The 15,234-nt window shown below is 39.5% G+C and overlaps 1 protein-coding gene across 1 annotated transcript in view; it reads left to right on the forward strand.

The window, feature by feature from the left end:
• Nucleotides 1-15,234, forward strand: part of LOC102199819 (cadherin-18) — a 94,630-nt gene that overhangs the window by 11,213 nt on the left and 68,183 nt on the right. The window contains exon 2 of the mRNA XM_005730419.2: nucleotides 11,298-11,830. Within this exon, the coding sequence (XP_005730476.1) occupies nucleotides 11,600-11,830 (231 nt within the window). The 5' untranslated portion in view covers nucleotides 11,298-11,599. The remainder of the gene's footprint in view (nucleotides 1-11,297; nucleotides 11,831-15,234) is intronic.

Raw genomic sequence — 15,234 nt, forward strand, 5'->3', positions numbered from 1 at the left:
GTAAATTAGTATATAATCAAGTGGTAATATATAGTTTTCTTCCCCTAATCTCTAACGCTACCAAAAGTAAAGAAAAAACAAAGAAACAAAGAAACAAAAAAAGACCCCAGGTGACCTTTTGGAGCATTTTTCAGTGCAGCTATACAATCTCTTATAGAAATGGAAAAAAAGCAGAGTAACAATGAACTGATCATTTCATAGAAAGTGATTAAACAGCGACACAAAATGGTGTGCTTGTTGAACCGGCTCATTTTATGTTTTTCTTTGATTACAAAAAACAAACAAACAAAAAAAGATAAATAATAAGCTCCTGCATTTAGGCATTTGGCAGTGTGCTGTAGTCTGTCTGCATAATTTTGATGGACCTCTGCTGGAGTGTTTTGCTGCACTCAAAGTGAAGAGACATGATGATGATGCGAGCTGAAAAACTGTTTTTTCCCTGCAGTGGCCAGCAGATGGGTGCTGTCTACTCCATCCTGGCAATCCTCCTGTATGAGGAGAGCTCAAGAAATCCAACCATTAAACACACAACAGATGGGACATTTTCCATCTTCCGCCCAGCTCTCATTAAGCAGCCAAACAACATATAGTGTGGCTGACGAGTGCAGGCATGTTTTCTAATTTGACACCAAGAAGGGGGAAAAAAAAGTCTGGGAAGGAGTCCTGCTTCACAGATATAATTAAGGTTGTTTAACTTGTCAACATGGGGAGATGAAACCATTAGAGGTCTTGAAGAACTACACGTTTTGTGTGTGTGCTATGGATCATATTGAGAGAAACGTGTAATGTAATGTGGGGCATCTCTGCAGTATTGAATGACAGACTGTGTAAAGCACCAGTTTTAGTTATCTAATACTAGACGTACCATAATAACTTTTTAAGATGGTCAGCGCTATGTGTGAGTAGGTGCTCATAAACATCGGTCATATGGACCTTGTTTGGGTTTAGGCAGTCGGAAGTTGAGCAGAAAAATATCATCTGCAAATTATGCCGGGCGACAGTAATAGCCAAGAGAAGGAGTACAAGTAATTTGTTTTATCACCTGAAAATGAAGCATGTTTTGGAATATGAGGAAAGCCAAAAACTGCGCCTTTCACAAACGCCCAGTCAGTCAGGTGGAAAGAAAAAAGGTGGCCCTACACACTAATAGACTGATATTCTCCAAGCCTTTTCTAAAGGCACATTTTGCACTTTATTTTAAACCATTTAGAATTTTGTGTTTTATCGATATTTTACTTGTATCTTTTTACTCAAAAGATTTTTGCGCATTTGTCTTCATTTTTATTTGTCATTTAAGAATTTTGTGTCACATTGAAAACAAGAAAAGTTTTGCACAATAAATGTTCTTAAAATGGCATGCTATACTGTTCAGTCATTTTGACATACAGAAGAAATAATATATCGCGATATATATATCATTACTGCACATGCTTCAAATTTTACTGCAATACGAATTTTAGGCCATATCGCCCTAATGCAGATCATTGGTGGAATAGCGTTGTACGCATGTTTCAGTGTTTACCATTCTTGTTGGGACACTTAGTGTTAACCGGAGTTTGATTGTACATATGTGCAGCTATGCTCACTGTGTTCACTCGAGTGCCAAAGACAAACTTCTGTTAAGGGAGACAACAAAGGCTAATCTAATTCTCGCTCTCATTTTGCCAATCTTTGCTTTGCCAAGCCAAGTGAGAAATGGTGCATTTTAGGTCTGAGGTAATCAAAGCTAAGGGTTAGGACAGATGGTGTTTGGAGGGCTGTTTACTAGAAGGACAAGTTGCTGTTGACTTTGGGAGAAATGGTGGGAGGGGGTGACTGACACACCATCCTGCCTACATGACTCAGTGGGAGTCATTACTGCAATGGGCCTAATTACCTTCAGGCCTAATCTGTGTTTAAAAACCTGCTGCTTATTGCTTTTAATTACCCACAAGTGTTGGAAGAAGATTGAAATGCAAGGCTGGAGCATTTGTCTCTTGTGTTTCTGCATTTGCCATGTGCATGAGAGAGAGAGAGAATATATGCAGGAATGTTTACAATATGCCACCTTTTCAAGCTTCTCACGCCTAGTTGTAGGTACTCTGAAGTTTGGAGTCTCCTGCACTCTGTCGATTGAAGGCTTTTACTTCCCTCATTCTCTGCAGCACAAGTGTTTTTGACAGCCCAGTATTCTCTCGGTTTTTTTTTTATCCCACAAAATACACCTTCATTTAAAATGTTAGTCAGTCAGTCAAGTTAAAGCACTCAGCTCGCTCTTTCTTCTTGCCTAAAATGATGAGGGCAGATTCTCACTTCTTTAGATCTTGGTTTGACAAGATGAGGGAAATGTTATCTATAGAACTTACTCATGATTAATATATGATCCCGGGGCTGTTTTGTGCCGACCATCCTTGGGGTATGCAATGTGATCAAAGTTGATTCTTGCAGGTACTGGAATATATGCTCATAGTAACTTGGAGAAGAAAACAGTAAAAGTACACACACACACACACACACACACACACACACACACACACACGAAAAAAGTTTGGGAAGTTCTATTAAAAGCAGCAGTGTAGAGCAGTAGGATGTTAGAGCCTTTCCAGTGTAGTGTTAAATGTTGGTGTTTTGTCTTTAGGGGTCCTGGAATTTTGGGATGTTAGAGAGACAAGTGTGTGATTTGCAATGTGGGTTGCCTGTCTGAACTGCAGGACATATTTCTGGTTTAAAAACTTGCAATATTCTCTTGAGGAAGACCAACACCTGAGCACCACTTGCTGTAACACAAAAACTGTATTATTGTAGGGTAGCTTTCATCTGTAAGAGTCATTTTCTTAAAGCTGTTTGGACCTCTAATGCATCAAGACTGGAAGGGGTTTTTTTGGGAAATCACCACCAACTAAAGCCAGATTGCATCTTAGAAAGCTTATGCCAGAGTTGTAAGATCAGGCATTTGGGTCAATAAACTAACCACTAAAGCAGTCCATTCAGACATGATTTCCTGCATACTCTAATAAGATTTCATTGTGGAAATATTACCGCTTGGGTAAACCTCTGAATTCCTGGCATCTCTCTACAGCCTATTTGTCTCCAATTTCATGGAACCTCCAGGGTTTGCCACACATTCAGAGGATTGCCCTGCTTGTGAAGCTGATCAGACTAATCTCCTTTCTTTCATCAACAATGAGCTGGGTCGAATGACCCAACAGACTCTAGCTAAACAGTGGTTATTTTTAGAACTGGTACAGATCAATCAAATGTGATTTTTACAGTTCTCATAAAAGTAACTTTTCAATTCTGTATTGTAGTAAATAGGTAAATTATGTTAACAGGGAGTCATTAGACAAATTCCAAACAGCAGGGCGTCTTACTGTTAGTCCTCAGTTACAGAGAACTGAACAAAGAATAGTTAGAAAAAATGATCCATAAATTGTCTCCGCTTGCCTTTCTGTAAGAGTCACCACACGCCACTGATCTCTATAAATCCAACACTTGCCTCAGGTGTGGTTTTAAGGATAAATATCTCTTATAGTATGTTAAGTTTTACATATTTGTTTTAAATAGGATTGTTTTAGGACAATGACAGGACAAGGAGTCTGACAAAGCAAAGTAGTTAAAGACTTCAAAAGTTTGGCAAATCCTTTGCATTGATTTGCAGCATTGACCAGAACAACAATATAATGAGGACAGATCAGCAGCATTTATTGCTAAAATTTGCTTGCCGAATAACCAAAAAACCCTTTAGGCAGTTAAACTCAGCTGAGAAGCAACATCAGAGAAGAGAATCTCAGATGAAGGTAAGAAATAGTGGTTTTTACACCCCCAGGGTCTTTATGGATAAGGCGGAGATGGGCAGGAGGAAGGATGTGCAATAGATGGTCAAAAGGTAAAGTGAAGCACATGGGTAGATAGATTATTGGAAAAGAGAGTGGTGTTGACAGCATGGGAGAACAAAAGTGATGAAGACAACTGAGCAGCAAGATTAGCACATATGACCAAAAAGATTAGGGACTCCTTATTGGCCTTACAGAAGACAGAAGTACAAAACTGTAGTGGGGGGATTTTAAAAGACTAGAACATCACAATTAGAATAATAAACCACTAGAAGAGATTTATCTATGTTGTCTGGCTGCTTCTATTGTGACACTTGGCAACTAAATTGTTGTCTTTCTCCTCTTTTCAGAAAATGTTCGTTTTTTAAAGAGGAGACTAAATGACTCAACGGACCTATTAGTGAAAAGTATGCCATTAAATTGGCTTCTTTTAAGCATCCATTAAAACAAGTTTATTGAGAGCCCTTTCTGAATCAACAGAAACACCAGAAACATAAAATTATGTTCAGGCCTCAGGAACATTTCACAGCAGTGTTTCAGTCTGATTTCACATAATCACGTATTGCTGTGTCACTAATTTTTCTTTGTTGCTTGTTTCCCTGTACTCACTTCAGCCCTCTTGTTTACCTTCTTCAGCTCAGTGTAACATTGCCTGAGACTACAGGCAACAAACAGGCCCTATAAACTGGTGGAAAATGTTTGTATTTCTCTCCTCTGTGAGGTGACAAGTCAAGAGTCTCTTTTGCTGTGGCCATCGCTCTCTAGCTGGCCCTTTTTTGTTCTGAGGATAGAACAGTAGTTCACTGATATGCGTTTTGACCCGCCCTGTGTTCTGCTGTCTGGTGTTTGACATAGACAGAAAGCCGATGCTGTGAAATCGAATGCAGTGGGTGAGCTCTCAGCAGGAGGCCAAAACATTAGCTATTAGCAGCAGGCGACAGACGCCTGTTCTCCATCTCTGCCATACTGAATTGAGGTGCATCTCTTCTGCGTTTTCCAACATCTCTTCCACCATATTGGTCCGTCATTTTGTTTTATCTTTCTGCGTTTTAAAGTGTTTCATCTCCTGAAGTGTCATCAGCGGGTGTGATTACGTGCAAAAACGATTGGCTCTGCCGAGGTCTTATTAAATTTAAGTTGTTTACAGGACCAGTCGAGTCACTGCGATTGAGTTTTCCAGTTCCCATGAATAAAAGAGGAGACAGAGATATATTTTTTCAAGTTGTTTGATGTTTAGAGAGAACAAAAGTAGAAGAAAAAGTATGTAAAGATTGAAGTACCACCAATTGTGGGAGAAGTCAAGGTGGCTGATCGTTCTTCCCCATCCCCGAACAACAGGACAGTGATATCAAACACACATCACCATTGGTTTTGGAATAAATAAAACAGGCTAACATTAAGGTTCTTGAATGGCCTTTTCTTGGCCAAATTGGTAGAGTTATTTTAAATTGGTTGGTTTTTTGGCAAGAGGCATACTCATAAGCAGAGTGTTAAAATGTCTTGTCAAAACTAGAAGACAGAAGTTTGTTGATGGGCACCAAAGGCATCTGGTCAAGGTGCAACCTGCTAAGGCAGCGGTCCCCAACCTCCGGGCCTTGGACCGGTACCGGTCCGTGAGTCGTTTGGTACCGGGCCGCAAGAGTTGAGGCTCAGGTCTGAAATGTATGGTTTTCAGGGTTTTTAATCGTTTTCAGCGTTATTTTGTTATTGTTTTTATTGTTAACTCGGTTTTCCTGAGTCTTTTCACGTGTGTTATGAATAAATATTTTTTTCGGTACCGGTACTAGTTTTAATTTGTTGTATTTATCCGCGACACCTTAAAGGCCGGTCCGTGAAAATATTGTCGGGCATAAACCGTTCCGTGGCACAAAAAAGGTTGGAGACCGCTGTGCTAAGGGATATTTAACCAAATATCCCATAGCTGATATTCATGCCTGTATGTATAATAAAAAACAAACAAACCCTGGGATCCTGGAAGAGCAGTGTGAAGAAGGCCCACGACATCATAAATGACTCCTTTCCAAACCACAAACAATTCACTGTGTTTCCCTCTGGGAGGTGGTACAGGCTCCAATCCCAAACCAGCTTCTTCCACACAGCCAATAGACTGCTAAATTCTGGACAATAGCAACACACACAAAGTTTTCTGGTGGTTTTTGTTTTGTGTATACACACACATACACATTTATTTATTTATTTTGCAAAGGGTTCTCAATATTCTTCTCAGTGCTGCCTAGTTCAGGATTTTAATATGGCAGTGTAGGGGATTGACTCCCTTTTGGAGCCAGCCTTAAGTGGCCTCTAGAGATGTCGTTTCTGGCACTTTGGGATTGGCTTCATTTTTCAGCCCTTGAGGTTGCCACTAGGAAAAATCAGAAATATTTGCAGAAGGAGCTTTTATGCCAATATGCTTTTGTTTGCAGATACAGATATTTGTAATGTAATACATCTTTCTGTACTATTTATTTTGTTTGTATTGTTGTATTTAAATGTCCTTGCTCATATGGGCCTTCGGCTATAGAAAAAACTGTCCTACTACTGTACAGTAGTTGGATCAAATCCATTAAAACCAGTTAACCCACATTGGATTTGTTATAGAAAAATATCAAATATTTGGTGATTGTTGATATCTTTATCCTTTAAAACTATCGTAGAAACAGTAGAAACATTTGGTTTGGCATACTTTGTCAATGCAGTACTTTTCATTATATTATCCCAGTTAAGTTCATGCACAAAATCATATTGAAATACAACTGACGCGCTTATAAATGTAGACAGTCTAGCAAACATTCTGCCAAAATCTTTGCGGTTGCCTGTGCTGCATAACCCATCCTGTTAAGCGCTGCACATATTTAAACATGCCGTGGGCTGAAGGCTGCTCAAAACAATATAATCATCATAAAAAGGGGGGAAATTATTTCCATTGATGGAGCCAGATGCTGTTGATTTCATGGCTCCCTGAAATGTATTTTGCTTAGAATCAGCACGATAATCAGACAATTAGGAGGCTGATTGAAGTGAGCCCCAGGAGGTGAAAGTGAAACTACTGGAAAAGATATTCTGACACCCAGTCTGACTTGCTCAGGTACCTCAAACGGTTCACCAGTGCCTTCCCATGTAGGAAAATGTTTTACACTGTCACTGAATTATATTATTGAGTCAGAAAAAGTATTGTGATCCAAGAAACAAACCTTAAAATCTCTAAAACACTTTATTTATGATATTGCTTTACAATTTTCTGCAGGGTTTGGTATAATTTTCTCAGATATAGGTGGAGAGCAGGGGAAGCAGGATTTGGGCGTAGCTACCTATAGAGATGAAAATCATTTCCAAGATTGCAGGTTTAGTGTGTGGTTGAGTATTTATCCTGCTCAGCTTTAATCCAAGACTTTGTACCACACCACTTTTCCTTTCCTTTGACTGCACGGGCTGACATTCAGTATTTCACATTACAACCACTGCACTTAGTGAACATGACCAACAACTATAGTTTAGCTCAATAATTTGTGTGTAAAGATATTTAATACATGGGGATTAGCCAAGGAGTTCTGAGCACATCTTAATCCACATGGAGGAGAAATTTTTTTTTTCTAAAAAAATAATTCAGTGATTATCCTTCAAAGTATGTGACAGTGGTAAGTTGCATTAATATCCTGTTTCAGCATTTCTCTCTAATGTTGACACATGCATTGTAAGAGATAGAAGCACACTTTGAAGTCTGTCAGCTCCTTTATCCTGTTATATATCAAATGCAAGTATTTGTCCTCTTCATAATCCCTGTGAAGCTGCTATTCTGCTGTAACACTTGAATGCTAGACCAACTCTCTGCTGTACGTTAGTATTCAAGACTGTGGAACATTTTATTATGGGGGGAAGAGAAGGGAAACAAAGTACAAACACGTTTTTCCTCCTTGTATTTATTGTTAGGTGTAGCTGTGTGCAGGCAGGAATTGGACCCAAAGTGCAGACTCCGGAGACAGAACTTAAACCAAAAACAGCTTTAATGCTGAACTCAAACAAAACATAACTGGAAAAAGGTCAAAAAACAAACTAACACCGACGGATTGACAAAACACACAGCAAAGTAAACGGTAGATCGCGACACAGACACCAAGAAACACAGGGCTTAAATACACAGAAGGAGCAATCAGGGAATGAATAACAGGAGGGAAACACAGCTGGGGCAAATCAGAACTGACGAGACAAAAGGAAGCGTAAACTGAACACACTGAGATAAGACAGAGACCTTCAAAGTAAAACAGGAAACACATAACACAGACTCACATGCAGGCACTACAGAGGGAACAGAGACGTGGGACCAGGGCAGACAAACACTGACTGAACACGGGGATAAAGGAACTAAAGATACACATAGACGCAAACTAGACAAGGGGATGCAGGTGATAGGGGAGACAGAGTAACTAAAGAAGACAGAGACATAAGCCATTAGATAGAACTCAAAGAAACCAAAAACTAGACAGTAAAAATAATATAAACTCAAAAGCCCTGGGTCGACGACCCAGGCATCCTAACATTTATTTCCTTTTTTTTTTAAACATTTTTTTGTATTCTTGTACTGTATTTGTGTTTATTCACACTTCATTTATCATTTCATGTTCAAATGGAGAACTTAAGTTTTAATTTAAAAGCAAAAGACATGGGCAGAGGTTTTTAATTAAAAAAAATCCATGCATTATAAATAGTTTAGTATAATATTTGACATTATTACTTGCTTCAAACATGGTTTTTTGTCATAAGCATTTTTTTTTAAACTTCCTGTCTTCTCTCATCACTGGTCATGGCAGGTGGCCGCCCCTCCCTGAGTCAGTTTCTGCCGGAGGTTTCTTCCTCATAAAAGGGAGTTTTTCCCCTCCCACTGTCGCCAAAGTGCTTGCTCATATGGGTCCATATGATTGTTTATAAAGCATCAAATCACAACAAGAGAAAAACCCAACAAAGTTGAATTGAAAAGTGGAATTGAAATGTCAGTCAGTATGTTCCAATTCTATGTCTGGATGCAGTCAACATGCATTACAGATGCTTTCTGTAAATATGGAGCGGACATGTATCCTGTCAGATGCCTAGTATGCGTGATTAGCCAAAACAAGACTTAGAGTTTGCTAACCCTATTTTTGCTTTACTGTGAAGGTGAAATTCAAATGTTTGACACGGTACATTAACTGTATACTCTAAACTAGAGATGGACCGATCCGATATTACGTATCGGTCCAATACTGACGTAAATTACTGGATCGGATATCGGAGAGAAATAAAAAATGTAATCCGATCCATTAAATATCACAAAAGCTCCTCACAACACTTGCTCTCTCTTGTTTGTTTTTCGCCCACTTTGCACTAGAGAGAGGAAACCAGCGGCTGAACAACAGCAGCACGTTTAACCTTGATAAGCTGTTGTTAGATTTTTTTTTTTGGTATTACTTTATATACCAGGATCTTTTTCTACGCAGCTGATGGCTGGTAACTGGGCAGGGGCGGATCTAGCAACGTTTTGACAGGGGGCCAGGTGGGGCATTAACAGGGAAGAGGGGGGCACAAAGACATACTTTTCTTTCTTATTCTCATTTAAAATGTCTAGCTTTTAATAAATAATTATCTGAATCTTACACCCAAAGTTTTAGTCTGATGTAAAATATATAGAAGTCCATTACTGTATATAGTAACTGTTAAGTCTATTATACCCTAGTAAGCTATAGTACTTTTTCCTTTGGAAAGATACCATCTGTGCAGTCTGCAATTCTGTAGAAGAAAGATGATGAATCCATTTAATTATTCTTGAAAAATAATTTAATTCTGTGCAATTTTTTTTCCCCACACTGCATCAAATTAAAGTTGATTACGTCGATTAAGCATCATGAGGTGGTTCCCTATTTTATTTTATTTTTTTTTGCTGGGAGTTTGCAACCATAATAGTTTGAAATATAAAGCAACCCAAGTAATCTTTACAATACCAGAATAGGAAGGATGGAGTAGGTTTAAGTTTATTAGATTGATCAGTATTGCTGAACTATGAAATATTTTGGGTGCAGTGTATTATTTTACATACAGGTATAACAGAATAGCTTTAGTGTTGTTGTTTATTTAAAATTGAGTATGAACTTATACAAAATGCAGCAAGATATAAAAAAAACAAAAAAACACTATCGGATTCATATTGGTATCGGCAGATATCCAAATTTATGATATCGGTATCGGACATAAGTGTTATCGTGCCATCTCTACTCTAAACATGATTTACAAAAATGGTGCAAACTTCAACAAAAAGTATTGTGATCAAAACAAATTTCAACATTTGTGTTCATTTAAGTTGGTAACAGCAGACAGCTCTCCAGCTAAGTACTTTTAGCTTTGCGCATTACAAGGAAAAGAAAAAACCCAACAAAACTCATTATGCGTCTCTGTGTCTTTACAGTTATACCTACTACTAATGCACAATTTTTCCTCCTCCTGTGTCCCCGTGCAGTAGAATCACATATCAGACACTGAAGTTGGACATTTTTCTTTAGTTGTGGCATCAAACTGAAGGGCATTTCAGAATAGCAAGGTCACATTGAAAAATTTCCTCAGCAAAAAAAACAAAAAACAAAAAGGAAAATGAGCAGTGAATACTGATTTCATGCTTCAGCAGCAGTTAAATAGCACATCTAGCTTTAAAATACACCCCAGAAATCAGACAGTTCACTCACTCATACCTCCTCCTTAAAGGCCGCTGAGTTGCAGGTGCGCCTGTAATGCACATTCTTTTTAAAGGGAATTCAGGGACTGACTGCGCTTCACTTGAATGCACACTAAGAGAAATCCAGCAGTGCTTGCAGTTATTTTTTACTACTTTAATTCCATCTTCGATACTGTATATAATTTTGATTTAGGAAAAATATTCCTTCTCCCTTTTTTCCATTCCACTGCCATCTGAAAATCACCTTCTGCCTTACGTCTGAGTGGCTTGATGTCTGTCCTTTTCATTATAAATGTGTTTCTTCCTGCCACATTTATTATTCACTGTGCATGTGGCACAGTCTTCAGCCTCACAGTACGCCTTAGCTGTATTTAAAACATCCACATAAAAAAAAAAATAAAGCTAATAAAGGTTTTAATAAAAGGTTTTAAAGTCCTCGTTTGGGTCACACTGTTGCGATCCATGAATCAGACCTTACAGGGCAGGATCAGTCACCAAGCGCTCTGACCTCATAGGCACGGACAACCTTATTAACAGCACTGTTACTCAACAAGTCAGAAGTTGTTTTGTTATCTGCATAATGGCAAAATTAGCTGCAATACTAAGCAGGATTTCTTGCTGCTCTTTTTGTTTTTGTTTATCACAGTCAGCCAGTTTGAAGTGGGCATCCTCATCTGTAAGGATTTACGAGCTGCAATTTAATTGGAGGGAATTAGTGAACATTTAGCTTCTAATATCCATCAAATTAATCTCTAACTCTGTGTTTCTCTTCCCTCTTCTCCCTCTCCCAGGAAATCCAGAATGGCTTCCGGGATTAACCTCTGCTCTTCATAGATCTACCCAGAAGTTCACGTCCATGTGTACAGCCTTTCTTAGTCGGGGAAATTCCATAATGTAAATGTATATCGCTTTGGGTCATGAACCTTAGAGGATCCTCCCGGACCATCCCATCTATAGTTTGGATTTAGATTCCTCTTTTGCTGGGACTACTGCACAGGTCTGCAGCGGTGGCTGTAGGTGGCAGCTGCAGCGGCGGCGGGAGGACCTTGCCACCTCGAAACGCGGGGATAACTTTACAAAAGCACACGCCACCATGAGGATATCCACCACCTCTTGTCTGTGTCCCTTTCTGGTCTGCCTCTGTTTCATCCAGAGGTGCTCTGGGGCGAGCCATCACGTTCCTACCAAAGTGCCCTCCAAGAACCAGACCAAACTGGCTAATGGGGAGACGGAGGTGCACCACAGGCCTAAGCGTGGATGGATCTGGAACCAATTCTTTGTTTTAGAAGAACACATGGGACCAGATGCACAGTATGTGGGAAAGGTAGGGTTTTTATTCAATTGACTGAAACGTGGAGGGAAAAAAAAAAAAGGGGAAAAAAAAAAACTTTTTATCTCAGGGAACTAGCTTGTAAATGCTTACTTGACATTTTTCTCCCACCCTCCCCCATTTTCTTTATTATTTTATAACAGTTTACAAAAGGAGCAAGCTGTTTTATTGCTGTGCCGGCATTATACATGTGCCCCCCACTACACCAAATCCCTTGTCTTCTGATGTGAAATATTCAGGTCTCATTTGTAAAGGTGTGTAGTTCTGACATTATGATGTCCAACCAATTCTGTCATGATAATGTCCAAAAATGTGCTCTTCTCTGGAGTTAATGAGTGCCTCTCAGCATGCCTACAACTCTGGGAAGCCAGCTATGCGCAAGAGTGGATTAAGGCTGAAAGTGAGAGTAGCCCTCTACATCAAGCCATCTTTGAAGTGAAATATTAGATTTGGTTTCTCTGTGGGAAATAAACCCAGATTTGATCAGATGGTGGGAAATTAACCACTTCAGTAAGAAATTGGACACTAGCACAGTAAGCTGGGATGCCTCGTCGTTGGAAATGTTACAAGTGCCACCGGAGTGTCAGAGTGACTGATATCCCTCACAGTGGAAAACATAGTAGTGGGTGTTCTTCCTGGTTGTGCAAGGTATGATGCAGCCTAGTGTTGGCGTTTGATTGTGACTTTTCTGTCAGCTCCACAATAAGCCACAGGGAGCTGGTTAAGTCCTCTGCTTGCAGATTGCCTGCCCTTATCTCCTGAAATGTGAAAATGTGTTTCTCCGCTGCAGTGATCATTATTCTAGGCACTCAGGCACAGACTAATCCTCAACTGCGCTCTGAGAAAAAGGGAATGAGAAAGGCAGAACGCTTCTCTGACTCCACATATGTCTGTATTTCAACAATGGTACTATTTGAAGGGGGAAAGAAAGGAAAGAGGAATGACATGCTTGGACAAAGGGTGAGATGGGAAAAAAAAAAAAGCATCAGCAAATATCTCTTTCAACCTTAAATGTCTGCTATTCGTGCCAATCTGGGATCTTTATTGTTGAAAAGTTTTCTTTTTTCCCTAATATAATGTAAAATCCCACATCGGCACTCCCAGAAAACCAAAAATATATCATCCTTATCATCGATGAGGCATCGCATCAGTAGAAGCAGTAATAAACAATAGCTGCACCATATCTGGGGCACCGGTTTGTTGATGCACTTATTGCATAAACATGGTTACTTTTATATTAAATTTGTCCACTGCTTTGAAGTTCACGATTGTTAAGTTTGCTGACTGCTCTGTGCTAGATCTGCTGCTACCTTAAGGGTACTCTTGTTCTGTGTGTTCACTCTGTGTTTGTGTGAGTGTTTGTATATGTGTGTGTGGAGGGTGATGCTGATGAAAGCAAAGTAAACACAAACAGCTAATCCTGGATGATAATAAAAGCACTGAGAAGAAACATAAACATTATTAAGGAGTCAATTTGACATGCATGTTTAAAGAGATGAGGTCTCCAGATGGTAAGCACAAAAACATTTAATTATGTGGGTTGAGACAAGTGTGCAGTGTCCTAATGTGGCCAGGAGACAGAATGACCCTTAATTAGACGAAGACAGGAGAGGAGGACGAGGAGGAGGAAAAGGAGGGGGAGGATTAATGCACTTGGCACATTTTGTTTTTGTTTTTTTCCTTTTCCCCCTTTTCTTGATTAAAAAACTCTGGACGTTAGCAAGCAGCAAATGAGCAGCTCCACTGCAGGGAATTGCCAACACTCATCTAAAAATGTAAAGTTTAAAACAGACGTTCTGTGATCATTAAAACATTCAGATAAAGTCATTGCATGGTCAAAAACCCCCAAAACAAAACAAAGAAAAAAACCAAAAAAACCCCCGCTGCTTTGTGCTAGGACATCTACGCAGTCAAACATACGTGTCTATCGCATTGTAAGATTTGGCCTTTGACAGTCGGATATCTCAGGTGAACTTTTTATCAATACTTTCACATACGACAGCATAGAGAGACGTCTGGGAATAAGTGAAACAGCCAGTCTGTCAAGAACATTTTAATCCCCCGAGGTATCCTATAATCCCCAGTGACACCTTTCTGGGGGGGTTGATGCATTTGGAAAATGACAGCTTCGTGCATGAGTGAGACGCAAATGCTTGGCAGGGGACAGGGCTTGTCCAGAGAGTAGACAGGAGACAACCCATTCTCCCAATGGGAGGTGCGAATGTATCCATGTCAGACAGCTCAGCAGGCTGCTTTGAAGTCGTAAGACAGGTACAGATTGGACCGTAATTTTTTGAAGATGATGGAAATCCCCAAACCCTGAATACAGTATATGAGTGAAGCTTCACTGACTACTGTGACGTAGTGGAAGCTGTTGGAACCAGATCCCCTAGTCAGGAAAAAAAACCCAAAAAAACTTCAAATGAGTTTCACTGGGTATGCGCCTGCCGCTAAAGTATACCTTAAATAATGCGATATTTGACGGAGTGGGAGCTCCAGCCCAAACTAGAGGGCGCACCAGTTGTCTTATCCTGTGTTCATTTGCAGAGCAAAGTGGCAACCTCTAAGATGGCTAAATGTTTTATTCATGCATCTAAAAATGGATTGTGCTTTGACAGAATCAGGCAACTGTCTTGTTGTATGTATAGTAATAGCGCAACAGTGCGAAGAAGAAGAAGAAAAATAGCAAAGTAAAGTTTTTACATAACATTTCTTTTCATCATCATTCTTCACAAGAGCGTTCAGATGTTTTCAGCATTAAACCATTGAAGCGTTACATGAAGTAACAAGAGAAATTTCACAGCCAGCATCTCACCATTAAGCTGCGCTGTTGGAAACTTTCTAAAAAGGGCAGAAAAATATTCAGCAACCACTGAGAAATATTTAGGGACACAGTCATCCGCAAGAGCGAGGATGTGTATCTGTATGCATGCAAGAGCGCTAAAGATGCACTTTTCAGTATTGATTGCACTAAAATTACTGTTCAGATGTTGGTAAAACATGCACGGATTGACCGGCCACCTTGAGTTGATGTAGGTATAAATGTCAGCTGGGTTTGCGTTCAGCCTGATCTGTGACACCAAACTTGCAGAGCTGATAGTGCGCTATTAATGACATGTTAAAAGCTGAAATACCTTCGTCTTTGATGTGCCTGTTAATTCAAAACTGAAATATTTTCCATTCATATGCACATCAAATAGATTTTTAGGAGCTGCACGGTGAATAATTTAGAATAGCAGCATCATATTTATAGTCCTACTTGATTTATTTACAAATCAAGTAGAAACTTATCTGAAGCTTTCTGGGCTGCGTTCCAGGAAGCAGGTTTAGTGAAGAGTGTATTAACCCTGAGATGAGGGTGAGAAGAAAAGAAAAGAAAAAAAAGAAAAAAAAAAAAA

Source organism: Pundamilia nyererei, unplaced genomic scaffold, assembly GCF_000239375.1.
Source record: "Pundamilia nyererei isolate P.nyererei 1_Seehausen unplaced genomic scaffold, PunNye1.0 scaffold00037, whole genome shotgun sequence".
In the NCBI taxonomy this organism is placed as follows: Eukaryota; Metazoa; Chordata; class Actinopteri; order Cichliformes; family Cichlidae; genus Pundamilia; species Pundamilia nyererei.